A 27,931-nucleotide genomic window follows, 5' to 3' on the forward strand; every position below is an offset into this window, starting at 1 on the left:
GAGCCTGAGCCCTGACCACTGGCCTTGCCACCTGGATGATGTGTTGATGCTCATGCTAACACTTCCTGAAACTGCTGTGCTGCTTTTCAGTTTCTATTACTGATCAGATCAGCCACCCAACTGAGAGCTTCCCAGTGCTGCCAGTTCTCCTTCCACACACTGCTATTATTCAGTGTGACTCATGCCAAGCTGTCAGCCATACACCAGAGGTACGTTTGGCATCTGTTCACAGGTAACTCTTTGCATATGGTCCTTGTAATCTGATTTATGAATTTCTTTACCTGCTGTAACTGACAGGACAGTTCTTCAGTTCTTGAAGGGTTTAATACTCACTTTTGGGACTTTTTAATTCAGATGGTGCTTCTGGCTACAGTCTTACTAAGATTTTCCACACCTTTGGACTGTGGTGGCCCCTGTAACAGGGCTGGTGCAGTCTTAGGGCTTGGTCACAGTGACCTCAGGCTGGTGCACATCTGCTCTGGCTTCAGAGATCAGGAGCTGCTGGGTCTGGTCCTGATAGGGTGCTGTAGCTGGCAGGGCCTATGCTATGTGCAGCCACATGGGTAGTACTTTACACAGTGTGAACACCAGTGCTGGATGTTTTCATGTCCAACTGCCCTGTGGCCTTAAGGACATTATGCTCAGAACACTTTTCTCTTTACAAATGCATGCACTAGGCTCATGTGGATGGTATTTGATTGTTCCCAACGTTGGGGATGAACCACCCTTCGCCAGCTGTTTACTTTTCACTTATTTGTTGATGGTTTTTCCAGTGCCTTGTCTTACTGGTGATGTGGTGATGATGGTGGAGATTGGAGGCCCTGTAGTAAGCCCAGATCCCACAGGATGATTTTATGTGAGTTTGCCAGCAATGCATCTTGACCCACAGTGTACAGTGTCTTTTGCAAGTGGCTGAAATGACACTCATAAAAACACACACATGCACACTCATAATGTAGACAGATCAGTAGCTATAATGATGCAATGGGATACTCATTTTGCATTACATCCCACAGATAAGAGCACTTTTAAGAGTTAGCCTTGTTCCTCAAACTGGAATATTTCCTTTCATGGAAGCCTCCCATATACACTGTCATTTTTCTTTTCCCCCATTCCTGCTATTCTTCTTTGTAAGAACCAGACACCCTTTACATGGCAGCTTAAATCAGCAATTCTTGCATATACACACAGATTTTTACCATCTCATCCTTCCTTTAAAGTGAAGGTGTTATCATTTTACACTGCATCGTGTACTATAGAGGGTTCACTTCAAGCAACACTAGACTACAGCTGTTTAGACAGGCAAGCAGCATGCTCTGTCACCAGCATCTTGCTACTGAGACACCCACACTCATTTCTTCCCACATCTTATTTGTCTCTTTGAGCTCTTCTATCAGATCAAAACATTCCCACGCTCCCTTTAAGCATGTAGTAGCAACCATGTACAATGCAAATGCTGCTGGTGGGTTGGGTTTTTCCCTTTTCCCACCCCTTTCTTTTGGAGACAAGTTAATGTATTTCAGCTGGGGCAAGACATCCAGATAATTCCCTACTCCAGCTCACTGGGGAGGTCACCAGAGCCAATACTGTGTGTCTGTTCCCCATGTCTGCTTTTGGGACAAGATAGGAACCTGCTGTGCCTCTTCCTCACTCTAGGATGGTCTCACCTGAATCCTGCTGACTAACTGTAGCACATCAGTGCCTTATCCCTTCTGTGCTGGAGGCAGCAAGCTGATGCATCCTGCACTCTCTGACCATCCCATTTCCTGAAGGAGAATGATGATGAGAGGTTGGGACGTTCCCAGACCTGTCAGTATACAAGAGGACAAGCACAGAGCATTGCTTACATAAAAGTTTTATTGGAAATTCTTTGAATACTTGAAGTACATTGGAGACTGTTTCCAAAACAATGCAATTTAGGAGCCTTCCCCTTCACCCAAAGTTATCTGTAAATCAGCAGCTACATCCATCCTGTCCTCAATATAGAATCAAGCAGACAGCTGCTAAAGTAAACAGCCTTCATAACACAATCTGTGGAAGGCCACAGCAGCAGCTAGATCTTTCCTGAAGCAGAGCATTTGTGCAGTGGTCAGGGAGCCTAGATGCAGCAACCATGTGTTGAAACTGAGGAATGTCCAGGAAAGAGGCACATAACTCAGCCCTAGAGAATCTCTTTATTGCTGTGGCCATCCAGCTCAACACTAGCAGCTCATATAGGCAAGTTTCCAGCTTTCTGAAGTAGAAAAACCCCAAGTGCCACACTGATGTTCTGCCTTCTGGGATGTGGGAGCTGTAGCCATCAGCATCAATGAGCAGAAGTATTTGGTTCTGGGAACCTTCTGGACAGGATCAGCAAGAATGGCTTGCCTTCTGCCAACTCCACAGTGTGCCTCTGTGAGAAGGAGACAGCAGCAGCACTGGCTTGATGAAGTTCAACCTAGTCTGTTCTTCATTAATAGAGTGAATTAGCACTTCACCCCAGCGCTGCTGCTTTGCAACCCAGATTGTATCACTCTTCCCAGCACAGCCTGTACATTGAGAGGAAGGTGACAGCAACCACATCTCTGAGCTAGAAGGTGGCAGAGACCAGCTTCATAAGCGGAGGTGAGAGCCAGCTGATCTATTCGTTCCTTACGCTCCTGCACCCTTCTGCAACCCTTTCCACCTGTAAAACAAGGTGGCTCTGGCTGTGGGGATCAAGTGTTTGTTAAAGCCCATTTAACTTAAACCCTCTTGTGCACAGTTTACCTTGGAAGCTTTCTTAAATGTTTGGGCATCTTATTTTGCAAGGACTGAGCAGCTTCTGTGTGAGGCTGCTGAAAAGTTGATTTGGTTGAGTAAGCTGAAGAAGTTCTGGTGGGCAGCTATCCTTCAGTAAAGCTCTCCCCTAGAGTTTTAGAGCTCATATGGCCTCCCCCTGAACACAGCACTCAACATAAAAGCATTCTGTTGCTCTGACCTTACAGCAAGCTCCATTCTGAACTTGGTTCCTTGCTCCAGCAGTGGCACAGGAATAGTGTTCTACAGGGGGTTCCCCCGTCAGCTGCTTGTGATCTCTTTCAGTTAAGTCGAAGAAGCTGCTGCATTGCACTAACTAAAAGGCTGGTTACTCAGCCACTCTAAGGAAAATAAGATGTCTCCTCAGGCCTGAGGCAACACAACTCCACTTCCAGAGAAAGAAAAAGTGTTTTAGGACAGTCAGGGGTCCTGCAGTTGCTCACTGTAGTTACACATAGGAGGAGGAGAGAGAATCACAAGGAGATCTACCTTATCTAAGTTTCTGTTTAGTGTCACTGTTTCTCCTCCCCTCCTTACATCAGGCAAAAGACACGCACCAGCCGAATGAGCCCTTGAGCACTGCCACTCACACTGCTGATAACCACATCATTACAAAAATAACATTTCAGCTAATCAAAGCCAGCTGATTAAAAAGTACCATAAGCTCCCCCCCAAAATGTGCTTCTTTCAAGAAGCTGCCTTCTGAATGGCTGAAAACACTGCAAATTCATCCATGCCTATCAGAACACAGCTTTTTACCAAATCCCTGCCATTCCACCCCACTCCTGTGTGCGTTTAATTCTGTCAGTGGGCCCTGACTGGATGTAATGGACACAAAGTCCCCCAAACAGAGTATTATATTAGAATAATCAAGTCTGTCTTAGAAAATAAATATCTTGGATACTTTCCTGCAAGAAGAGACCAGTCTCACTGGCCAGGGTTCCATGGCACACTTGCTGTCTGCAGTGATCCAAAGCAGAATGACCCGCACTACTACATGAAAACAGAACATCTTTGAAATATAGGTTTCTTTAAAAGCAATAAATATTTCTTGACTCTTAAGATCATCTATTAACCATAAAGCAGGAAAGGTCTGCAAGGATTAGAGGAAAGAATCTTGGACTAAAGACTCCTAGTAACATAACCCTAAAGAAATAGGATTCCTAGTATTTACAGTTGTATTTCAGAAGCAGAGACTGTGAATTCAGCATTATCACAGCTGCTACATGCAGGCTTGCCAACAGTCAACACTGCTCAACTCAGCACGGCCGAGCGTCAGTATGCTCAGGAAGGAAATGTGGAAAGCTCTTCTCTTGTTCCATTCCTGCTTATCAGCCAGCCTAACAGAAGGCCTCACACAAAACAAGTGGAGGCCCAGTTCCTTAGAAGCAGTAAAACAAAGGTAACTTATATTACACAGGTCCCAACGCTGACGTCTCTCCCTGGCTCCAGGCACTCACACTGAAGTCAGGATGAAATGCCCCATTCTGCGGAATGGATGTCCTGGAGTGAAAACTGTTAAATCTGCTGAACTCACAGCCCCTGGAAATGAGCCAAAGCTTTCCATGCTCTAACAGGGTTGGAGACTGTAGGAAAGAGTCTGTTAGTAAGAAGCTACACCGAGGGAACTTACACCATAGGACCTCTGGAGGAAGCATATGACAACTTTTCACAAAGCCCCTCCAGAGAGAACAGAGACTGAAGAGAGAACAAATTTCATACATTGAAGTTTTGACTTCTTGTGTCTCTACTGAAGTCTTAAATTCAGAACTGTGAGCAGAAAAAAGCAGTCCAGAACTGTGTGGTGGTGTAGTGGAGGAAAATCAGATCTGCTGCTGAAGAGAGCAATCCAATGAAGCTCACTTGATGGAAGGGACTAATCAAAGTGAGACAAAAGGCAGAGCAGGGGCAACAGAGATATTTCTTGACGTCACTTTCCAGAATGCCTTGAGAAGGAAGAACTGGAAACAGCTTCACTGCAAGGTCTCTACAAAGGCATCAAACTCTTTGACATTTTTCTCATGGACTGCGAGCTTCTCTGGTAATGAGTCCTGAGGGGTAAGAAAGGGGCAGGTCAGAGCTCATTCACAGCAGATAAAAAGAAGCTTTAAACACACAAGTAACCCCTCTCCACTGCTCTGGGCTCCCCTTCCTACATGCACAAAACCAAGAGTCCTCTGGCAGCATCCACCAAGTGACCCTGAGAAGGGCACCCTGCCCACAGTGTGTTTGCTCTGTAGGAACAGTAGGTGCACTGGAGCCTCGCCTTGTGCAAGTCCTGCCACCAGCTGCAGCACAATAACCTGCTCATGTCACTGCCTCCATCAAGCCTCTTGCAGCTCTCAGCCTCTGGTATGTTACAATGCCTGTGAGCCCATTAAGGCACTCACCCAGACATGACTTTCACCAGGCACAACAGGGTTTGCCTCTGCTCAGGCTGCAAGATCAGGCTTAGTTTGCCACTAAGTTTGACACGCCAGAGGCAGGATTTGTTTGGGGGGTTTCAATGACAGCCATAGCAATGCAATGGCAGCTTTCAGCTTGAAGCTAAACACATCAGTTTCAGAATGTGCCACAGATTTACACTTGGCTGGAAAATGTTAGTGAGGGATCCCCTTTGGGCAGGGTCTCTCTTCTGAGAAGTACAGGGAAGACATGGATCTGCTGGAGTGGATCTGGAGGAAGGCCATAAAAACAGTCAGAGGGGTGGAGCACCTCTGCAATGAGGAAAGGCTGAGAGAGCTTGGCTTGTTCAGCCTGGTGAAGCCAAGACTTGGGGGAGACCTTGTTGTGGCCTTTCAGTAATTAAAGGGGGCCTACAAGAAATATGGCGACACTTTTTAGCTGTTGCTATAGGAGAAAGGCTGATGGTTTTAAGCTAAAAGAGGGTAGACTCACACCAGATATAAGGAAGAAATCTCTTTAAGATGAGGTACTGAAACACTGAGCCAGGGTGCCCAGAGAGGTGGCAGATGCCTCATCCCTGGAAACATTCAAGGCCAGGCTGGATCTAGCTGAAGATGACCCGTCTTATTGCAGGGGGTTGGGCCTTAAAAAGGTCCCTCTCAAAACAGATTGTTCTATAATTCTATGAAGATACATTTTTTTTCAAACTAGGAATAGGGAGAGCATTACAAACTGCATATGATTCCCATAAAAAGAAACATCAGGGCTTCATACCAAATCCTCTGCCATGGACTGAGCTCCAATGTCAATGGAGAGGCTGCTGAGTTGAGGGGGGTTCTGGAACTCACGGTAAAACGTTCCCAGGTCCATTGGAAGAATGTCATCCTTTGAAAATGCTGGTTTCTAGAATCAAAGATACTGCTGTTAATTCACATTCAGAGACAGTGGCTTCCCTTTCACTATAATCTCAGGTAATGTCATTACCTGCTATCAGTGAACATCTCTGCATTACAACTGTTGCTGCAATAATGCAGATTAACTGAAGAACAGCCAAGATCTGTGCCTGCCTGATCAATAGGAAGAGAACATTTCTTTGGAATCCTTTAGGCATTAGACAAGAGGATGCCAAGCCCAGGTGTTGGCATGGAACTGAAAAGAGTATTTAATTTGTAGCTGTTGGTTCCAAGTTATCAGTCTCTCTGCAGTTTGGGGGCTGTCAAGCTCTAGTTTGGAACTGAGACACATAGGTCCTTTACACCCCCATTGAAAACTATTCTTACATCATTTGCTATTGCACCAGCACCTGAAGCCCAACTAAGATGCAGCTGTTATGTGAGAACACTGATGAGGGCACTTACAAAGTCAATCATAACAAAGTCATCATGGGTGTTCCCTGTGCTGCTGCCACTGGAGCCCTCCGAGTGTAAGCTGCCTTGTAGAGGAGATGCAGTTTCTGGGGAGTCAGGAGGATTGACCTGCCCAAGAAATCAAAGGTGGTGAGTACTGATCTTATAATCACATCTATCTGTATTCTGATAGTGTGGGGACAGTTAGGAGGTTGGACAATAAACACATGCTACAGCAGGGGCAGCAAACACATACTGTTATTTTTATGTCTAGAGAGCCCAAGATTAACATGGGAGACTTCTTGAAACCAAACAAATCTAAGTAACTAGTTCTTTCCTCAAAACATGAAGTGTATTCAAAGTACAGAATAGCATGGATGTTGCATAAGGGATGCTGAGGAAGCACACATTATACCTCTGGAAGAGGCTTACCATGGGGTCGTTATCTTCCAGCTCAACATTCTTGGGAGCAAACATGGCAAAAGGAATGTCTAAGTTGGCCATGGTCACCTGGGGAGATTCAGCAAACAGAATTTCACTAAGATGCTCTTACCCAGCACAGAAAAGGATACTAAAAGTCTTTGCCCAAGATCATGTCAGCAGTTAGGTAGGAGGCTGACAACCTCATTTCAAAAAGGTATAAAATAGGGAAATTGTACTCTGCTGACTTAATGCAGACACATACCCAGAGGTGGGATTGCTGCTATACAGCTTGTATAATATAGGCAAGGATGAACAAACTGCTACAAATCCAACCAATTTTCCTTCATCCATCCAAAGGGCCTAGAAGAGCATCCTCAGGAACTGGGCAGATCTCTAAGCCACCTCAGCTGAGCTTAAATGCTTGCTTACTACTGGTCAACTGGTCTACTGCATGGCAGGCTTCCTACCAGCTTCCCCAGTTTATGAACTTGTGGTAGTGGTGTTATTGTGAGACCTCAGTATCAACTGTTCCACACTCAAACAGGGTGCTGGCAAAGTGTGTCTCTCACATCCCAGAAGGATTTTATGAAAAACAAGCCTTGTAGCTGGCAGAACACACTCTCCAATCTCCAGGGTTGTCCTAGCACTGGGTGCTTTTTGTTTCTCTATGTAGGAACAGATGGGAGCAGCAGGGTATTGTGGTGCCCTCTGAGAAGATCTATTGTTAGTTACCTGGTTAATGGGTTTGTTGACAAAAGCTCCCACCTTCCGGATAAAGATGGTCTCCAAAAGGTCATGTGGGGAGCCACATTTCCCTTCACTGCTGTTTGATACTGTTTCTGTGTCCTCGCTGGGGGAGGAAAATAGAGCAATTACTGACTCATGGTACAAACAACATTGGCAAATCCTATGATTGATCAGATTCCTTTATTCTTCTGGGTTTACTCCTAGTATTGGAAGGACAATAGAAATCTGTCCTTGTACCACAGATTCCTCCTAAGTCATAAACACAAAAGGGGAGTGGGACACCAGTGGAGCCAGATTTTTGTTTAAAGCTGGATGAAAACTATTTAGATGAAAAGTTGCTGCCATCTGAAATAGGCTTTTATTTTTGGAGATGGATTTTTAGCTTCAGAATGTGCATGTTCACAGCAATTCCTGTTCATCACTATTATTTTTCAGTAATACAGTAGTCACAGATCCATAGGGAGGTCCTAATGCAACTGTGATTTTTGGTTTCTTATAACAAAATGACTGCTTAAGATCCTTGACTCAGAACTGTGTGACCCAGAGAGACTGTGCAAGAAATAAACACAGTGACTAAAAGAGAATAGAGGGATTTCATTAGCTGAGAGGGAGGTGATTTAGGACAGCCTGAGCTTGCATTGTTTCCTTTTAAGTAACTTTGTTCATAAATAGTGAACAGATTTGCAGTAACTACAGCTGGTTTGGTAACAATTCGCATTAACTCTGGAGAATTTAAGACTCCCTTGAGAACTTATTTCACTTTGTTGTTTTACGATGAGCAAATACAGCAAAGAGATTTAAAAAGATAGAATTGATAATAAAGTTGACATAACAGAAGTTGCAAGGATGTTACAGCGACCAGGAGGTGTAAGGAGGTGGGTGAGATCATTGCTTGGAGAAAGGCTTGGAAAAGGCTGATGGGGAAAAAGCCCCATCAGAGAAAACTACTCATTGTTTTGGGGGATGGAAGGCAGATGTTATGTTACAGACAAAGAGGGGAAACCAACAAGTTTGATCTTAACAGGATTATAATTGGGCTAGCACAAGTGATAGATCATCTAAAACCAACCTACCTACTAGAAGGAGTAGCTGCTGAGTAGTGGCCTCCATCCAGTGGGGTGCACATCCTCTCTTGGTCAGCTTGAGTGCCATGTGCTGGCTGGCTGGGAACTGGGGGAACTCCCCCCTCTTTGCCTGGGCCAATCAACTGGGATGGAGAGAACAGGCAAGTTGGAGATCTCAAAATCAGGCAAACACCACAGTGCAATGCAGAGCAGATTCTGTCATTGTGGGACTAAGCTGTGCGACTTTTGGCATATGGTTGGGCTCTAGCCCCTATAAGGCTGAGAGAGAGGAGTCAAGTAGAAGGTGATCACCACAATACAAACTGGTTTCATTCCCTTCCTACTCCACTTCAGGCCTATTTTACACTGCAGAGGTCCCTGGCCTTAGGTCCTTTGCTTCAAGGAGAAGCAGGGGAAAAATAATCATATCCTCTTGCTATGACCTCACTGCTCTTTGCAGCTTCCTGAGGAGGGGAAGTGGCGAGGGAGGTGCTGATCTTCTCCCCGGTAACATGTAGGAATGGTTCAAAGCTGTGCCAGGGGAGGTTAGACTGGACATTAGGAAGCATTTCTTTAGCGAGAGGGTGGTTAAACACTGGAACAGGCTTTCTAGAGAGGTGGCCAATGCCTCATGCCTGTCATACTTTTTCCACCTGACCCTACCTCAGTAAATTCAGAATGCTGAGGATTCAACTCCCAGAATCTGTGCAAGTTGTGCTTTCTTTATATTTACCTTACATTCTTTCCACTCCTGCCAGACAAGATACTAATGCATGCACTAGTGTCAAGGCCTCTCTGAGATGTACAAGTGGCACAACTGGTTGCAATACCAGTCATGCTTGTTCTACCCTCTACAAGTACCTGGTGAGGGTGTGCAGCATTCAAGCCACCAGCAAAGAGTACAGGATACCCCATGTCAGCTGATCCAACTCCCAGGGCAGCAGGCTGATAGGAAAGACGAGAGCTGGAAAGCTAAGAAAGAAGAAGAAAAAACAAAAGGGCAAAGGGAGAGGAAAGAGGAAGGGGAATGCCCCCAGTCTGAATAATCATCAGTCACTGAAGAAGGACCAGGAAAAGTCAGAGGTATAGCATAGCATTTCAGACTGGCAGAAGGATGCTAAGTTTCCATTGGAATCAATAATGAAGGAAGGCTGTTACTATAAAACTTTACTGCAGGGGGCTAAGTCTGGGCCTTGACAAGAAAACAAGACTGGTTTCCTACACACATAGGAGAAAGCTGTGCAGGGTACAACTGATATTCAGTCACAGGGAAGCTCTGCTCTACAGCTCTGTTTTTGAGACTGAAAGAAGCATAAATGCCATCATCAACTCACTAAAGAGCTAATACTTTTTTCCCCAAAACAACTGCATTATCAACTGTTTGAACCCATTCCCACTGCACATTGAACAGGCCTTGAAGATACGTACATATCCTCAGCCAAAGAACAGAGTCCATAAACGTGCTAGGTAAAGAGAACTGGGTCTCTCCCAAAGCTAACTCTTGTGAGATTGCTTTAGGAATAAAGTGCTGGAAGCAGTGAAACCCAGAAGGTCCTTAGACCCCCAGCAGAAATCTCGCTGGTTGGATTAAATAGAACTTTCCCATTTTAGCTTACCTGACCTCAAGAGAAACACTCTTTTCAGAGCTCTGTGTGTGATACTCCAGCAACACCAATGCTGACATCATTTAGAGGGGTCTGAATGATGAACAGCAGGTTATTCACATGGGGCTAATTAAGCTGAATGGAGCACTACTGACTGCATAGGTTCTAGGGACACTGGCTGTTAAGAGAAAACACTCAATGTGCCTTACTACTTGGGTACTTCACTAACTGTGCAACCGCTGCTGTTTAGTTAGGGGTGCTTGTCCTGTCTTTGGGAGACCTTTCTCTATAAAGGCATTTAAGCAGCCAGTCTCAACAATATGCCTGGCCCATTTTGCATTCACCAGCCTTTCTCATGCACAACATTCCATATTGTTAAATTTCTACTTTTCTGCATTTGTTCTGGCATGCTGGAACTGTATCTGGCCACACATAACATATTCTATTGACAACTCACTTGGTGTGAAAAGGCCAGTCCCATCACTGGGACCTTCAGGGTGTCCGTCACCACAGGAGGAGGGGTCTGAAAATGTGCCTTTGTGACAGTAAAAACACACTGTGCACAGAGACAGACACAGAGGAAACAAGGAAAAGAGAGAGAGTAAGAGAGGGGGAGAGAGAAAGAGAGAGAAGGACTTCAGAGAAGAACTATGAAGAGTTGGATGAACTGAATGCTAGTGAAGAGGTTTGGGCTGCAGCAGCCACACCTACATATGGAGCAGAAGTCTCAGTATTGCCAGAAGCACATTCATTTTGTAAAAAATTGTCTGTTTTCCAATCTCAGTGAATCACTCAACACAGGTAATATTGGAGACTCCAGTGAACACTGAAAGTAACTGCCAGAGGCTCTGTTCCACAGCTCATTAGAACTGAACTAGATAATCAGCAAGGAGAAGGCTGAGCAGATGCCACAAAAAGCCAAGGGTATTTTTTTTCCAAATGTACAAATTACATGTATTTCAATAATCTCCATCCATACATATTCCTTATCTCCCAGCATTATGAGGCATCATATCTTGGCAGGTAGGTCTGTGCTGCACCCTTAGAATAAAGGGGACCCAGACTGAGGTGCAATTCAAACACACTGATGTGAAGAGATAACTCCATCAATCAGAGTGATGTTTCAGAGGTAAAGGCTGTCTCACAGAGGGTACTAATGCAAAAATGGCAATCCAAACCTGATTCAGTCCCATACCTTCTCTCAGTCACTTTCTTATGCAGTTTTCAGTTTAGGACAGCTTTGTTTCTGTGTATTGCTCATGGAGAGGCTTTTTCCTGAAATTCTGTCTACTCAACAACATAAAGACATGCTATGCAAGCTCACAGGGAGAAGGTAACAACTATTCCCTTCTATCATGCAGGTTAGGCCTCATTTCTACTGGGAAGGCAGGCAGAGATTTGGCCAATTTGCCTATAGAACCACACAGTTCCCAGTATTTTCCTACACGTTAAGTTGTATACAGAAAGCTAGAGAAAGAAATTAATGTCTTTTTCCCCCCCTTCTAATCTACTTTAGAGATCACTCTGCCAAGACAACCTTACAATTCCAACTTTAAGTAGCAAAGTAGCGAAGACTGGCTTTATAAATAAGCACACAGCATACGCCAACTATGAGCCACAGAAAAGCAAGAACTTAGGCTCATCCTCAATGTGAATCCTCAAGGTCTGTCTGGTTTCATAAAGCTTTTCCCCTCAGTGACAGCAAAGCTTCATGTACCCTGGGGAGATGTCAACCTCAATGTATTTACACTGTATTACTGTTAAGTAACACTGGCATGGGTCACTGGAAATTTCCTTATAAAACCTTTTGCATTTAACCCATTTTGTGAAAAGGCAGGACGCAACTTGGCCACAAACTCATCTTCTCAGCTATGTATCACAGAATAAGAAAAGCTTTATTTCATCAGACTTACTGCAAGTGCTGATTAGTTCAACATTACCTGATGCCCTGGTCACCCAAAAGCCACTTAGCACAAAAATGCTTCCTAAGGAAAGCTCATTTCTTAGGAAATAGCTCATTCATAGAGTACAATACATTTTGCTAAACCAGTCATGCTACTTCCTCTGAAGTAGTGGAAAGACCCATGGCAAATTCCTTCAGTTTGGAGCAGCATTCCAATTATAATTCATTCTATGTTTCACATGGACATCAAAAGAGATTGAGAGTCTTTAGATTGTCTTGAAAGATCAGTAAAGACATCTGTTTGGCTGGACAACAAGGTAGGAAACATTCCTGAATGTTTAAAGCTATAGGACAACTACAAATCTGACTAAGTCTTCAAAATACAGAATTGTGGAGTTGGGTATATAAGGACAGTGAAAGTAGGAGTTTCTGGTTTTTTATATTCAGAAGGAAAACATCATCATCCAACAAGTATGGCTGTTGTTTTTTTCCTGCTTTTCCATTCTGCACTGTGCTATAAGCATTTTCCTGATATTTCAGTGTTTCTCAGTGTCAGTCTGTTACCTTATGTTGCCTGGCATCAATCTCTCGAATTCCTCTTCTTACAGCACTAGTATGTGACTGTGTAAGTACATTGCTATCCTCTTCAAGCACATCTCAGCCCAACTATACTGTAGGTTCTTTGAATTTCAGTAATTCACTCTTTCCAGTCTCCTAGCATTTGGTTGAAATTAGTATCTAACTAGGTTTCTACTCAGAGTGTAACAATATAAATAACCCATACATTAGATTCACATTAGCATCAGGAGGCTGCCTGTTTGCACAGTGGTTGATGTAGGAGTATGCCCACTACCCTAACAGCGACTATACTATCTAGGAGTTAAAAAAGTCTGGTTTCCCTTACCTGAGATGGAGGAGAGGTGGAAAAAGATGTGGTACACACTTCTTGGGAATCTTCTACTGAGGGGTATACTGCACCATTGTCCTCACCAGCTCTAAAGCAGCAAGAAAAGAGAAGCTTTCTGACTGGAAATACTCCTTAAAACAAAGAAATAGTAAAACACACTGGGACAAACACTGCAGGAAGGTTGAGAGTATTTGGGTGGAGTTGAAAAGAAAAATATGAAGGGATCTGCTCTACATGGTAGAACTGAGGAAAACAATGTATGAAAACTAATTTTCCCCAGGTGTTCCTCTTCTACCTCCACACAGAAACACTTTCCAGTAGCTAATGCTACTGGCTTTGATGTTTACAGAACCATTGTCAAACAATACCACTGGTCCCAGTCTTAGTGCCCTCACATGCAATTTAGAGAAGACAAACATCTCATTGACAAATAGGAATTAAACTCTGATGTTTCCCCAATGGAAGTATCTGGAGATGCATGCCTCAGGACACATAGTTCTGCTGCAGAATTAACTGTTACATTTCAAAGGCAGGCAAGGTTAAACATCCTTTGTGTCCAAGTACTTCTGTAAGGAATCTGGGCACCTACTGGGGCTTGCTGCACTCAGTCTTCTAGATATGAGGGAAAAATGTCACCCTTCCTCGTATGCTCAACCATGTCAATATGGTTTGACACTTATCCTGTGGTCTCCCTTCCCATGCAGTCAGCAAACAGTGGAAAAGGCTCTGTATTTGGGCATAATTGATGCCTTCACCATACCCGATGACTTCAACTCATTATTTCCTCACCTGTAATTGCAGGGATGCATGGGTGAAGAGCTGGGATAGGGACGGTCCACAAAGTGATCAATGATAATCCCCATGATAGGAGGGGTCCTCTCAAACTGCCTGAAAGGCAACAAGCAATGGTGTTATTGGCTTTTCCCCCTCTACTCTCACCCCAACTCATGGCATCCTCACAGAAACCCTTTGTGTCTATTACTGGGACCAGAGCATCTTTACAGTTCAGCCCTGCAACTCCAAGCATGCATCAACAATTTGGGAGTTCTAGAGTCTGGCTCAGGGCTACCCAAATACTCCCCTTGCTGCAAGACTTAACCATGAGAAAGAGTATTCTCCATGAAGGAGAATCTTGGGAGGGAAGGATAAGAGTAAGGGAAAGATTTAGGGGCTCATAACATGAGGGGTTTAATAGTACACTATTGCAAAACAGGTTGTGGCATGATCATGTTTTCTCACCTGTTTGACATGAAAGCAAGGTTGATTCTGTAAGCACAAGACAAAGTGATGGTGCCCACTGGGGTACCCACTGTCCCAACACGGACTGTCTGGAAACCTGTAAGGTTAAGAAATGATTATCAGTTTCACTGATTATTTATGTTCTGTACTTTTTCTATTCTGAGGTTCCATTATCTTGTTTCTATACTGTTTATCCATTATCCCTTGCAATCTGAACTCCAAAGGCTTGAACCCATAAAAAAAAGCAAGACTATGTTGCCTTGCTGGTAGGCTTCATCCATGAGACTTCTGATGTTGCTTCCCATCTTAGTCTAAAACACTTCTCTGAAATGCTTATTGTTCCTGAGCAGATCATGGTCTTCTTTACTAGTCCTGCTCCTTATCAACATACTTCCATATTCTTATTTCAGTTCTGGATCACTAGAGTCAAAATGGCAATCACCCTAGATTTTGTCAAAGTACCACCATTATACTTGTCACCTTATGACACAACCCTTCACTGGTAGATCCAGATAAAAACCATGTAAACCTCAGACTTAATTTTTCTTATGGCACTTAGGAATAGTAATAAATGCCTAGCCAGTATGGGGAACAGTTCTGCTCTAGTTTGCATGTGTTGCCTAATCATACCTTCTCCCAAGCCGCTCAGTTGCACTTCACCAAAATATATCCTGCAGGAAAAGGAAAAAGAAAAGGTATTAGGTCCACTGGAGCATAATGCTATACATATCCTTATTCCTTATTTGATTTCATGAATTGAAAGGTTGGAACTAATTTTTCTCTTTAGGAAAAAAAGCAAAAAAAGTGGATAGAATGCCCACCTTGAGAAACCCTCCAGCTACATATCTTAGAGCAAGAGATGTCATGTGAAAAGAGAAAGGAAGATAAAATGGTAGTCTAATCAAAAATTTCTGTTTAAGTTTTTTAAGCCTCTGGCAAATCTACAGTTCAGAGCAAAAATGAGAAGTGACATAAACTTCACAGACAGATCTGAGTCTAAAAGTGAATACTCATCATGTAACATAAAAGATTAACTATGCTATGAAGAGACCTGCTCTTAAGTATATGCCAAAGCAGCAAGGGAGGCAAAAATGAAGCAATGGCTGGGATTTCTTTTTAAGCTCTCAGCTGTGCAAATGACAGCAAACCTGAGATTTAGAACCATATAAATTAGCTATGCAAACAGGTCAAAGACCTTTCCCAAAGCCAAAAACAAAGACTGGAGGCTGACAGCCATGAACCACAAGCCAGTCAGATCTCACAGGCGTAAAAAGAGCTGAACTCAGTATTTGGATGAGTAAACTGCCAGAAAAACAGGAAGTGGAGCTGAGAATGCATCTTTAATGAAACAGCAGAACGGAGTCTGAATTTGTACTGCAAAAGTATGTACTGCAGTTATGTGAAGCATAGACAGGCATTTGTCAAATATAGGCCAGACACTGAACAACTGGATGCTAATAAGCCATTTAACCAGTGCTTGCATAGAGAATTCTTATATTCTTCTCAACATGGTAGGCAACCAACAATACTTCACAGTCCATGCTTAGTTTGATGATACACAGCCCAGAATTCCCTCAGTTATCAGTAGTAGTTAAATCCCAGTAATTTGAATTTATTATCACTCATCCCTTTTTATCACAATTACAGCTGCACTGTTCAAGTCTAGAACCTCTGCTGTTTGTATTTCAAATGGGGAATCTCATATTATGCTTATTCTATATATATATACCTGTACAATATTACATATTCATGTCCTTGTTTCCTTGAGAGTCTGTAGGCTGGAGTTACCCTGGTTATAGCAAGCAAAGACTTCAGCAGCAGAGATAGCCTGTTGTATACGGTGTATGACACTTTGATTTCTTTATCACACCTAAAGAACACAAAAGGGAAAAAATGAGTCTTTCATTCACATCTAAGCTGTTTGGGGTTTTTTATTTTTTTAAATCAAAATTAGTCTGGGCCAATTGTTTAATGTCAATTTCATTGCAAAATTATAAAATAAAGCCTGAGTGTGGCTACTTGTTATTGAGCAGCCAGCTGAGAGCCTACTTCAATCTAGACACTTGTTGCAAAAGTGACTGGTGAAAAATTCCATGCAGACTTCTATTAGAAAGAAACATCTTTTCAGTATTAAAAACATTTGTCATCACTGAGCATATGAATTCTCTTATGTGAGGAAGCAGATGTTGTTGTAATGAATGAAGAAGGAATGAAATTACTAGTTTGTTTTCTTGACACCAATGTTGAACAGTTTGACTGCTAGACTAGACAAAGAGAGGACTTCCCATTTCATCAGCTAAAATACAAACACACACAAAGCAAGTGTGAAGAACGAAGAGTGTACTTACTTCTCATTCATTTCAAGACACCAAATTTCCAGCTCCATGGAGTCCCCCTGGATAAGAGAAAGGATGTCAGAGAAAGGCTCATTTCAGAACACAAACTCATATCTCCTTAAAGATCAAGAGCAGCCATAGTTCTCAATGAAAATGTTTCTCCCTGCTCTCACCCTCTTGTAGTGCAACAACAGAAAAAGGTGAACTGGAAGTCTCACACTGCACAGTTGGATCACCTGAGGGAATATCTTCCTCAGAAGTTCTTTAGGGTCTAAGAAACTAGATTTTGCTGCTTTATCATTTGTGTGTTTGGCCTCAGTTATTTGCAGTGGGTTGCTTCTGTTGATGTATTTCTTTTCATTAGCATACTACCTAACTGCATAAGTGAAGATATTTTCACACTGTTGTGGACTAAAGGGCAGGAACTCTGGTAAGTGACTTAAGATTCAGCTGAAAAAAAATGGCATCTATTTTGACTCAGTTCTCACCTCTGAGGTTTTGAGAGAAATCTCCACACACATGGACCGTCCAACCGCGGGGAGTTGTCCTGCCAGGGCTTTCTTTGCTTCATGAGTAACCTCTGGTATATCTTTAATTGCCAAATTGAACTGCAGAACACAAGAAATTATTTCATTTCGTTGAGAAACTGCCTAATGGTACACTGCAGACAAATTCATAGACCCATATAGAACATACTAGGTCAGCGTTCACTGAAATATTGATGAAACAGAAAATTCCCAGATGGACTCAGGCTTTTCATATTTGCAAACACTTCCTTGGTTGTTAATTCAAATGTTTTTCTTGATCCTGCTATAAAAATCTTGTTTTCCCTCATTTGAGTCCTATCTTTACCCACAGAGTAACCCGAATCTCTTCAATTTTAATAAAGTCCATTACTATAAAGTCCTGAACTGCCGAGTTGCAAACTTCTGAGAGAACAGAACTCCTCACCCTACCCCCAGCAGATCCTGAAAAGGCACCTTAGCTGGCAGGAGCTGCTGAGAGGTATCATTTCTCTCTCCTCAGCCCTTAAGAGCCCAGAGTGACATGTTAGGGTGGTGAAGGGCTGGAATGGGTTGCCCAGGGAGGTTGTGAATGCTCCATCCCTGGCAGTGTTCAAGGCCAGGTTGGATGAAGCCTTGGGTGGCATGGTTTAGTGTGAGGTGTCCCTGCCCATGGCAGGGGGGTTGGAACTGGATGATTTTAGGGTCCTTTCCAACCCTAACTATTCTATGATTCTATGAAAACAACAAAAAATCCCACACCACTAACGAACATATTCAAATATAGTACTTATGCTATGAATAGTTGTTATAATCTGCACGAGACTGTAACAACTACACTGTGTTCTCAACACATATGTGCACACACACATGAAAGAAACTCCAAATAGCTAATGGAATTGCTTTAACACCAGATGTCTTTACCCAGTCAGAGCCTGTTGGGGAGGATGATGATCGAGTACAGATTTTCTCTCCAAGTCGGGCCTGGACAATCACTTGTACCGTCTGGAACAGAAAGGAAAAGAAACACAGTCATGTTCTGAGCTCAGCAGAGCCCTCAGCTCAGAGCCTGAGCTGGACAAATTCCAAGTAAACAAAATATGAGAGGGCTGAGCAGGATGTAGAGAAATAGAGTTTGCCACACTAATGTTCAGGTCTAACTGGTTTGAATTATTACAGATAACAGGTAAATACATTTCAGACAGAAAATCACATTAAGCTGACCTTTCTCTGTAATAATATGAAGTGACTAAGCCAATTTTGCAATCAGGAGTTGTACAGTTCTTAGTAATACTGAAACAAAATTTACCACCATATCCTAAACCTGGACACTTAAACTGAAGTAAAGCATTTACATTTATAACATAGCCATTGTCAGGGAATCTATTTGCATCTGTGTACCAAGTGAGGCCAAATTTCATAATTCAGTGGAACATTCTGGTATTGTTTTTAGATGCAATCTAGAAATTGAGATAGGCAAAAAAGAAAGAGTGGAGTTCAACAGGAGATACTACCTAACAGCTGGGTGGTTACATGTGTTGATAGAAGTTGAAAGCTAACAGAGAGATGAAGTGCCTATAACTGATTCTATAATAGGACTCTTCTATAGGAAAGAAAATGATTAGGAGGTAGGAAAAAGAAACGGGAAAAATATGTTTTTCTAGTTATTCACAGGAATCTCCTAAATTTGACATCACCTTTTCTTGCTTTGGTTTTTAGCAAAAGTAAAAAACCCAACCAAACCCCAACCTTGTTACTCAACCACAGCAAGCATGGGTTTTCTTAAACAACAAAGAAGAGGAATTTGCCACAGGAGAAGTTACCTTTAAAGCAAAAAATTTGATGAACTTGTCCAGGTCCTTCCTGTCCTGGGAACTGAGATCAGTGTCCATTGCATCTGACAATCTGAAATATAGCACAGGCGTAGGGATGAAGTCCTCCTTCAGCTTCCTGTTTGAATGTCAAGATTTAAAAACATTTTGCCATTAGAGCAAAAGAAATGACAAGCAAAAGAAACGAAAGGCCTCTGCCTGTCAAAATCTTAACTAAGATCTGTGAGGGGTGGGTGTGAGGTATAAATGCACATGAATAGTTTATCTACTCACTGCAAAAGATACTAGAAAAGAAATAACAAAGGAGACTCACAATTCAAACTGGGTATAAGTTCTCCAATTTTGCTAGCTTAATTTAGTAATAAACAAACAAACCAACCCCAAAACACCCCAACAACCACACTGACTAGATTCTATACCAAGCTATGCAGCAGACATGACCATCTGCTTCAGAAATCTTCAGTTACCAACACTGGTCAAAACCAAGTCTTGAGTGAAATTCTAAAGCCAGTATTCCAGTGGTATTTCAGCAGATAATGAAATAAACCATTGCTTGAACAGGCTCCACAGTTTCCAACAAACAGTACTTGCATTAAACCTGTATAGCTACAGATTTACCTACAACCAACTGAAAAGATAAATATTTGCCAAGGGATAGACCAAAATCCTCAGTTCAGTTCTCCTGAAAGCTCTGACAACAAATACTGAGCTCTAACATTCACACTGCCTTGTTTGTCAAAATTCAGTTGTTTCTACCACAATGAACTTCCACAGTGCCAGAGGCGAGGCAGGGCAAGGCACTAATGAGATTCCTGCCACCATCACGTCACATAGCCTGGGATAAATCACAGTTTTTCTTTCAGTTTCTTTGTATTTAGGTTAATAATCACATAGAGACCATGGAGAGGAATGCCTTAATTAGCAGCATTAATTATACTTTTTGCTCATAAGCCTTCAAAGTATTAATTCACTCTTAATTCCTGGTGCTGTTTTTGTTTGGAGGCAGCTCATCAGCCTGAAGCAGCCTGTCAAGCATCACGTATTCATGGAACGCACTGCTCACCCCAGGTCTAAGGTCACTGAGCATCAGCAGCTGCTGTGCACAATGTCACTCTGCTCAGTGTCTAATCTTCAAGCAAAGATTGAACCTGCAGCAATGTACACTATTAATACACATTAAAGCCTAGTAGGCTTAGCGGGGCTGATAGCCCTGTTCACACAGAATATATGCAATCTTTAGTGACTGTGCACATCAGAACTTCTATTTAAGATATCTCACTTAATAGCAGTAAATGCCTGTTTGAAGCAGTGCTTTAGGAGCACCATCCAAGAAGAGGCTGCTAAGTAAGAATACTGCAATTTATAGAGTATTTTATAGAAAAGAGCAATACTTTCTGAATTACTTCATAAAAAGAAAGCTGGACATCTAATATGGTTGAAAGGCTACAGTCATACTGCATCTTATAATAACCTTGTAATAATCTATAATGAAAATTGTAATATAATTTGAGAACTAACAAGACAAGTGATTCAACTTTAGATGCATGACCAAATTATCCTTTGGATATTGCAGCCTCCTCATTGAAATGATTATATTTTCTTTCCTTGCCTTTACCACTACTAGAGATCACAGATCTTTTCTACTGGGGTGGGGAATAGATGGAAATCAGCGCTTAAAAGTATTAATGTTTCACTGATGCAGCACTCTAACTGGAAAGAAATAAGATTTTAGTATACACACTTCCCACTACAAAAAAAAATAGGTGAGAATGACCTGTTACCATTCTTTTGTCTCAACCACAAAAAGCACTGTAAGCATTGAGAGGACCTGAGATCTACAACAAAACCTGGCTGACAGAGGCAATAAAATATCCCATTAAAAAACCCCACATCTTTTTCTCAACAAGGAGAATGATGACATTTAAATACCAAGAGAAATTAAATTAGCTTTTAATGTGAAAAGAAGTGAGAAGCCATTTGTAGAAGACACCTGGAGAAAAGTGTAAGGAAGTATATATCCTGATGTTGTAAGGAGAGCTGTCAGCTAAAGCACCTATGTTTACTTGCCTTGTGGGGCTTAAAAGGAATGCTGGTATCAACTATTAAAAGATACTCAGGAACTAATAGAAGATGTTAGGCTCATGGTTAGGAAAGGAAACAAAGCAGACCATCAACATGGTTCTCTGTGCAGTGTAGGAATTAGTTCTAGTGACTGCATACCCAAATACCTCTGGAGAGGAAACAGCCACCAGAGCCATGTCTTAAATCCAGTGTTCAAAGAATGAGAGCTTCATAGTTTTGCCCTGCTGCAGCAGAATTGGGATTCTTCCTGCAAGACCTCAATTCAGAAAGCATTCATTAAGCACATGGATATTCATATGCCAAATGCCAGCAACAGTTGACTCACCAGAGCCTAAAGCAGAGCAGAAAGTATCAGGCAAGGTTTTCTGTGAGGAATCTGTCATTTCAGGGGCAAACTGGGACCTTGGAACTCAGCTCCTGACAAGTCTAAGGGTCATTATCTGACCAGCACCATCTCTCATTTTTGCAGGAGGGCTCTGGTGATTCCCTGAGATCTGCTAAGGCTTAGGACAGAGTTTACCTTTAGACACATTCATTGCAAAGAGTCAGGACAGGCCTAGAATTACAGCAAACATCTGATTTACAAAACTGCCTCAGTACCTTCAGCTAACCTGTTAAAGGAAATCCTTTAAACTTAGTTCCACTAAACTCATACAACTTCTCAGGTCCTGTAGCCTGCAACACCAGCACAGCTCCTTGTTAAGTGCCAGTACCTGTGCATGTGCTTAGCTCAAGCAAGACACTAATTTTGCACTGCAATAACCACTAGAAGGAAGTAACCTTTGGTCTAGGTTAGAAACCCACAGATGACTGATTCCCCCTCAACCGAGTAATCCCTCAAGTAAACTGATACCTCACTGCTTTAGCCATACACAGTGGCTGTTCATAGGTAAATAAAAGCATCTTGGCCACGTGGCTTTTTGCTTTGTTTCCCTCCTGCAACACCCATTTTCATGTTTTAATATGCCTTTGCTTCCACCTTCCTCTGAACAGAAACATCAGAGAGATGTTTAAAGGAGAACTGCCATGTGTGGCTCTTTGACTAAAGCCTTACTCTCTCATAAAGGTAAGAGGCAGAGAAGAACACTTAACCAACAGTTTAACACCTAAGCACTGTGCCTAATACACTCTACAGGGATTTATACTCTCCTACCCTAAGGAAAATGACACATCAGCATAAGGTGACGATACCCTACTTGCATGATGCAATGAACTGCAAGAGCCCTCCCCTTGGTGCAGCCCAGAGAAACTACAGCAACCAGCATGCCATGCAGCAGCTGCCTGTAACCCAGCCCACCAGAGGAGCACAGAACACTTACAGTTCGTGTTTCATACGTGGGAGTTTAGTGTGTGTGTCTGACGCTCACATACTTAAACAGGAAAGAAGCAGAAGCACCTGACACATACCAGGCATCATTATCACTGCTGGGGAAAGTATATACAGGTTGTTTCCATCATTTCCCTCCTCTGAGATTTCACTCTTGAGCAATGGCTGCTACAACTTAAAGTCATTGTGCTTTCCTTTTAAACAGATACTTACCAATGCCAAATAATTACTCATGGTTCCTATCCCAGAAGGAAGAAACAAGAAGGGCTGTCACTGTAAGGACAGGGCTATGGACAGCCCTCATCCCAGCTCTATGTTCCTGGTTACCTGACTGTGCTCCCCTGAACAGGCTCCTTGTCCCTACCAGAACCTCTTTGTTAACACAGGACCCAGATCCAGTCTCCAACGATGTCCTATGTGAAGCTCCAGAAAAGCCTCATGGAATCATGGAGGTAAACAAGAAGCACATGGAAGTTCTTGAAGCTTTTAACAGAGAGCCTTTGATAAATAGGCTTGACTGCCAAGCAAGCTTTCCTAGATCATCCCCTTCAATGACAAGCAGGTATTTTGAGCACATTAATAAGCAACTATAAAAAGATCTCCGTAAAGACGGTGCTCTGATTCAAAGCTGGGCCTACAAGTCAGCCTCCAGTATCCTACAATTACTTAGTATCTCTATTTTGCCTTCTTAGTCAGTTAGTCAGAAACCTGGGGGGAGGGAGAAGAAGGGAACAGTTCTAAATTTGAAGGTGTGCTACTCTTAAAGTTTCTGGATTTTTTAAGAGACGACTAGATTCTAGCAGAAAAACTGTTTCACATAATATAGTCTGACTGAAAGGCTCTGTTGTTTACTATATAAGTATTGATAAAGAGGCAATGTTTCCTGCTGATCGGGGAACAGATTTACTTTCTAACTGATTTCTAACTGATAAATTACTTCCCAGCTTAGGAAATACCAGCACTGCCAGCTCCACTGGCCTAAAAACAAAATGAAGCAATTCCTGTTGACCGGCAGTTACATTCTGTACTTCCCTCAGGTCTAAAAATGGTGCCAGTCCAAAGGTCCATCCTCTCATTTTGTTTGTCAGGCCAAAGTATGCAGAGTAACCCAGAACGTGCTTCCCCATACACTGTACTACAACTACCAATATGAGCACCAGGTCTCAACTTTTGTGTGAATACATGTTCATAAAAGTTGATGTTATACAATATCATTTAAACAAAGTAAGGTGATCCTGTGTGATCCTTCCAAATGTCTAAACACAGCCTGGCTCATTTGAATGACTTATTTCTTGCCAGGAGAAGGAGGGTTCTACCAGGTCAGGCCACTCCAGCAGTAATCTGGAAATGCTCTAAACTTCATTTACATAGGCAACCAATTTTCAGCCCAGGCAGTAACTGACCATGTTTTTCACTCTACATTGTGCCTAGTCACACCACTTTTGAGATTTGTAAGAAGGCAGTTTGTAGGTTGAACCCAAAGTGTCCTTTTTCTGGCTGTTCACTGACATGAAGATGTTTCTGCTCCTACTGAATCAGTGGGGATGACTCTGGCAGTGCCCTAAGAGCCATAGCTCTAACAGGACAGAAAGGTGCTGATCTGCAAACCCGTAATCTTTTCTAACAATCAGCAATACACACACTACAGGAAAACTATACAATGGCTCTGAGGTTTTAGTTTCTATTTGGCTCTGAAAGCATTCTGGTTTTAAAACACACCACTTGGAGAGGTTTCAGCAAGCCACATCCTTCCCACCAGCCATCCAGAAAACGAAGTCTGGCCACCCCTGGGTCGCGCTTTGTCGGGCACCGACACGGCTGCAGCAAACCGGGACCCCCGTGAGTAGCGAATGGAGACACGAAGCCCCAGCCAAAGGCTCACGACCCACGAGCCGGTACTCCCCTACCTACCCACCCACCCCTCGGAGCTCGCCCTCCCCAGCCGGGGACCCCAGTCCCGTCCCGTCCGGCCCCGGTACCTGCGGGGGGGCGGCAGTGCTGGCTGCACGGCGGCTCATCCCGCGAGGAGGCCCGGCTGCCCGCGCCGCTCCCCCGCCGTGCCCCGGCGTCTCCTCAGCGCCCCGCTTGGGCACGGGGGGATACCTGCGGCCCTGGGCCCGCTACCGGCGCCTCCAGGCACCAGCGGCCCAGCGGCCACTGGGCTCTGGACAGCGCCTCTCCTCCTCCTTCTCCTCCTCGGTGCCGGCCCGGTGGGGTTAGAGCCTGAGGGGAAACGGGGCCGGGGCTCGGGCTGCCGCTGCCCTCAGAGCCGCGGCCTGCGCCGCGCCGCCATCGCCGCCGCTGTTTGTTTTCATCTGCTGCGGGAGAGGAGGGGAGGAGAGGAGGGGAGGGATGTGTCTGCGTGTCCGCGGCCGCACTTTCCACACCGAGCCGCAGCCGCCTCCGCCGCCACCGCTCCTGCCCAGCCGATCCGCACAGCACCGAACCGGCGGGACGGGCAGCCAAGGTCGGGATCAGAAGGGACGGGTCAGCTGCCGCAGCCGCTGGGAGCCCCATGCTATGGCGAATCTGCCGCAGCGGGGTGCGGGCCTCCTCGGGCCGGCGCGCAGCGCCTGTGGGGCCGGGATCGCTGCAAGCGGCCGGTAAGGGCCGGGTTGGCGCCCGGCGGGGCTCGGGAGTCGCTCCGCTGCCCGTCATCGCGAAGGGGCGCCCGGCGGGGCTGGGGGACGCACACGGGTACCGGCCGTTCGCGTCCCGGCTGTTCGGGGCTGAACGCGGCCGGGTCGGCGGTGGCTGGGGACGGTTCCGCCCCTTCATGGGAGCCAGGCAAGGCTGAAGAGCCGTCAGTGAGCCCCCACCCCTTGGTTTTAAAAGTAGATGGAAGTAAAGGATTTGCTGGATATCCCTAGTAAAAGGAATATGGTAACAGTCTGAAAGGCTAACCGGGTTTTACCCGGTTTTTACCCTGGGTCTTCTTCCCCTTTGCCTTAGGCTCTGGGGAGGTGCTGTAACAGGGGAGCCCTCAGAGGACCCCCTCGGCCATGGCCGTACCTATTGCAGTTCTTGACTGCGACCTCTTGCTGTATGGCCGCGGACACAGAACTTTGGATCGCTTCAAGCTGGAGGATGTCACAGATGAGTATCTAGTATCCACATATGGCTTTCCCCGACAGTTCATTTACTACCTGGTGGATCTGCTGGGAGCCAGTCTCTCTCGCCCTACACAGCGGTCCAGGGCCATCAGTCCAGAGACACAGATCCTTGCTGCATTGGGTTTCTATACCTCTGGCTCCTTCCAGACTCGCATGGGGGATGCTATTGGCATTAGTCAAGCCTCCATGAGCCGCTGCGTTGCCAATGTAACCGAGGCATTGGTGGAAAGAGCCTCACAGTTCATTCACTTTCCTGAGGATGAAGCTACTGTACAGCGCCTGAAAGATGACTTTTATGGGCTGGCAGGCATGCCGGGAGTGCTGGGGGTGGTTGACTGCACCCACGTGGCAATCAAAGCACCAAATGCTGAGGACTTGTCCTATGTGAACAGAAAGGGTCTCCATTCTCTGAACTGCCTGATGGTGTGTGATGCCAGAGGAGTCCTCCTGAGCGCTGAAACACACTGGCCGGGCAGCCTGCCCGACTGCACTGTGTTACAGCAGGCAGCCCTGACAAGGCAGTTTGAAACTAAGCTACATAAAGATGGCTGGCTACTTGGTAAGTCTATATTCTACTCTTTTCTGTGGAAAGTCTACTATATACCACCACCTTATTGAGCCTAGAGCCTCTGGGCACAAGTGGTATGTTTACTTCTGATTGCTGCCCTGCAAATACCTTGAGATTCAAGACAGTCCTTCTCTTAGAAGTCTAGAGCAGTAACTTCCCATCTGTGTTTTATACAGGCTGATTCTTGCATGTGTTAGTCTACAGTCATTCTGTTAAGATCGTGCTTTCAGTATCCTACACCTTTCTAAGCTGAATTATGCCATTTTTAAATCTATACAGGGTCCTAATCCAGCTGTCTCTCACTGCCTTAGGTAGTAAATTAATTCTCTTTAAACTCCTCCCTGTTCTTCCAGGATTTCCCTGTGTAAAACTGAATGCCTTTATGTTGTTGTCACATTTGTAAACCTGTGTTACTGTTGCTCTTCCATGCCTTCTCATGCTTCCTGTTCTAGCCAAGTAACTAAGTTACTCTGTACCAGCAGTACCAGAAAAACAGGAGATAAGAGGTGAAACCTGTGGTTAACTACAGGTGTATAACCTGTCCTCCTCCTTTTCACTGCCAACAGGTGACAGCTCCTTCTTTCTCCGAACGTGGCTGATGACCCCTCTGCATATCCCTGAGACACCTGCCGAGTACCGCTACAACATGGCCCATTCTGCCACTCATAACGTTATCGAGCGGACGTTCAGAACCATTCGGTCGCGTTTCCGCTGCCTGGATGGTTCCAAAGGCACCCTGCAGTATTCTCCAGAGAAATCCAGCCACATCATTCTGGCCTGCTGTGTGCTTCATAACATCTCCCTGGAACATGGCCTGGATGTGTGGTCTTCACCGGCCACAGGACACATGGAACAGCCAGAAGAAGAGTACGAGCAAATGGAATCCATGGACTCGGAAGCCTGTCGTATTCGTCAGGAGCTTCTGCTTACTCACTTTAGCTAATGTTGTGATGGGGAGAAGGCTTCTAACGGTTCATCTGAGAAGATGCACAGAGCAACCATGCCCCTTTCTCTTCTTTAAGTCTGTAAACACTAAGCAGATCTGAGACAAAGAGAAATATTACTCTCTTCATTTCAGGTGGTTTTCTGAACTTCTCTCAAACCTCTCTAGAGATGCAGGTCAATCACTGAGTTTTTACTGTTGTGATGTTTAAATTCCCCCCTTTCACCTGACTCAGAGAACAATAACTAATGTGGGATGAGTGGAGAAACTTGGGAAATTGTCTGTGGTAACGATGAAAACTGTGTTAGCCTTGCACTGTTTTACAAAGCAACAATTCTATGCCACTTTCTAACCTAAACCAGTTCTGATTGTTTTTAAATGGTATTTCACACAAATTAAACTTCCATGTGGGCTCATGCCTACCATGAATTCATGAGCAGCAGAACAAACTTTTTGTTTGCAGGTAGAGATTCTTGCTAAATAACATTTTGTAGTTCTTCATATCTCCCAAAAACCCAGCAACTCCTCTGAAAGCAGCATCTGTGTTCTGTGAGGGATTTGCCTTTTTGCCTCGTACACACTAGTCTTGCTTGTACATAGAAGATCCAGAAGGACTGAAGGTTTCTTTTAATTAGACAGACTGGAGAAGATGTGAAGCTGTGGTTGACTCTGTTGGTTACTGAGCACATATCAAGACATGGGCTACTGAATGTAACTAGTTCTCGCTAGATATGTCTGCCACAACAGAAACCCATTCACCTTGTTGGCTGCTGTAAAAGAAATGCCAAGGACTGGCTGGGTCACACGAAT

The 27,931-nt window shown here is 44.1% G+C and overlaps 2 protein-coding genes across 6 annotated transcripts; one reads left to right on the forward strand and one right to left on the reverse strand.

The window, feature by feature from the left end:
* Positions 1–1,839: 1,839 nt before the first annotated feature.
* On the reverse strand, positions 1,840–25,869 carry ATG13 (autophagy related 13). Of its 5 annotated transcripts, none has more exons than XM_031053575.2 (16): positions 25,510–25,869; positions 19,080–19,206; positions 18,181–18,261; positions 17,242–17,361; positions 16,766–16,812; positions 16,147–16,287; positions 15,048–15,088; positions 14,418–14,514; positions 13,968–14,066; positions 13,176–13,266; positions 8,774–8,907; positions 7,686–7,803; positions 6,963–7,040; positions 6,543–6,659; positions 5,959–6,087; positions 1,840–4,829 (listed from the first exon to the last, which is right to left on the reverse strand). In XM_031053575.2, exons 2-16 carry the CDS (start codon positions 19,146–19,148, stop codon positions 4,752–4,754), a joined length of 1,440 nt encoding a protein of 479 aa, XP_030909435.2. In that variant the 5' UTR covers positions 19,149–19,206; positions 25,510–25,869; the 3' UTR covers positions 1,840–4,751. The 5 variants fall into 5 exon arrangements, with proteins under 5 accessions (XP_030909435.2, XP_005154286.2, XP_030909434.2 ...); XM_005154229.3 differs by lacking the exon at positions 25,510–25,869 and adding an exon at positions 24,477–24,813 and having other exon boundaries at positions 19,080–19,161; XM_031053574.2 differs by lacking the exon at positions 25,510–25,869 and adding an exon at positions 24,477–24,813.
* Positions 25,453–27,570, forward strand: HARBI1 (harbinger transposase derived 1). Its single transcript, XM_005154230.3, has 2 exons — positions 25,453–26,169; positions 26,745–27,570. Exons 1-2 carry the CDS (start codon positions 25,500–25,502, stop codon positions 27,119–27,121), a joined length of 1,047 nt encoding a protein of 348 aa, XP_005154287.1. The 5' UTR covers positions 25,453–25,499; the 3' UTR covers positions 27,122–27,570.
* The last annotated feature ends 361 nt before the right edge of the window (positions 27,571–27,931 follow it).

This window comes from Melopsittacus undulatus, chromosome 4, assembly GCF_012275295.1.
Source record: "Melopsittacus undulatus isolate bMelUnd1 chromosome 4, bMelUnd1.mat.Z, whole genome shotgun sequence".
NCBI lineage: Eukaryota > Metazoa > Chordata > Aves > Psittaciformes > Psittaculidae > Melopsittacus > Melopsittacus undulatus.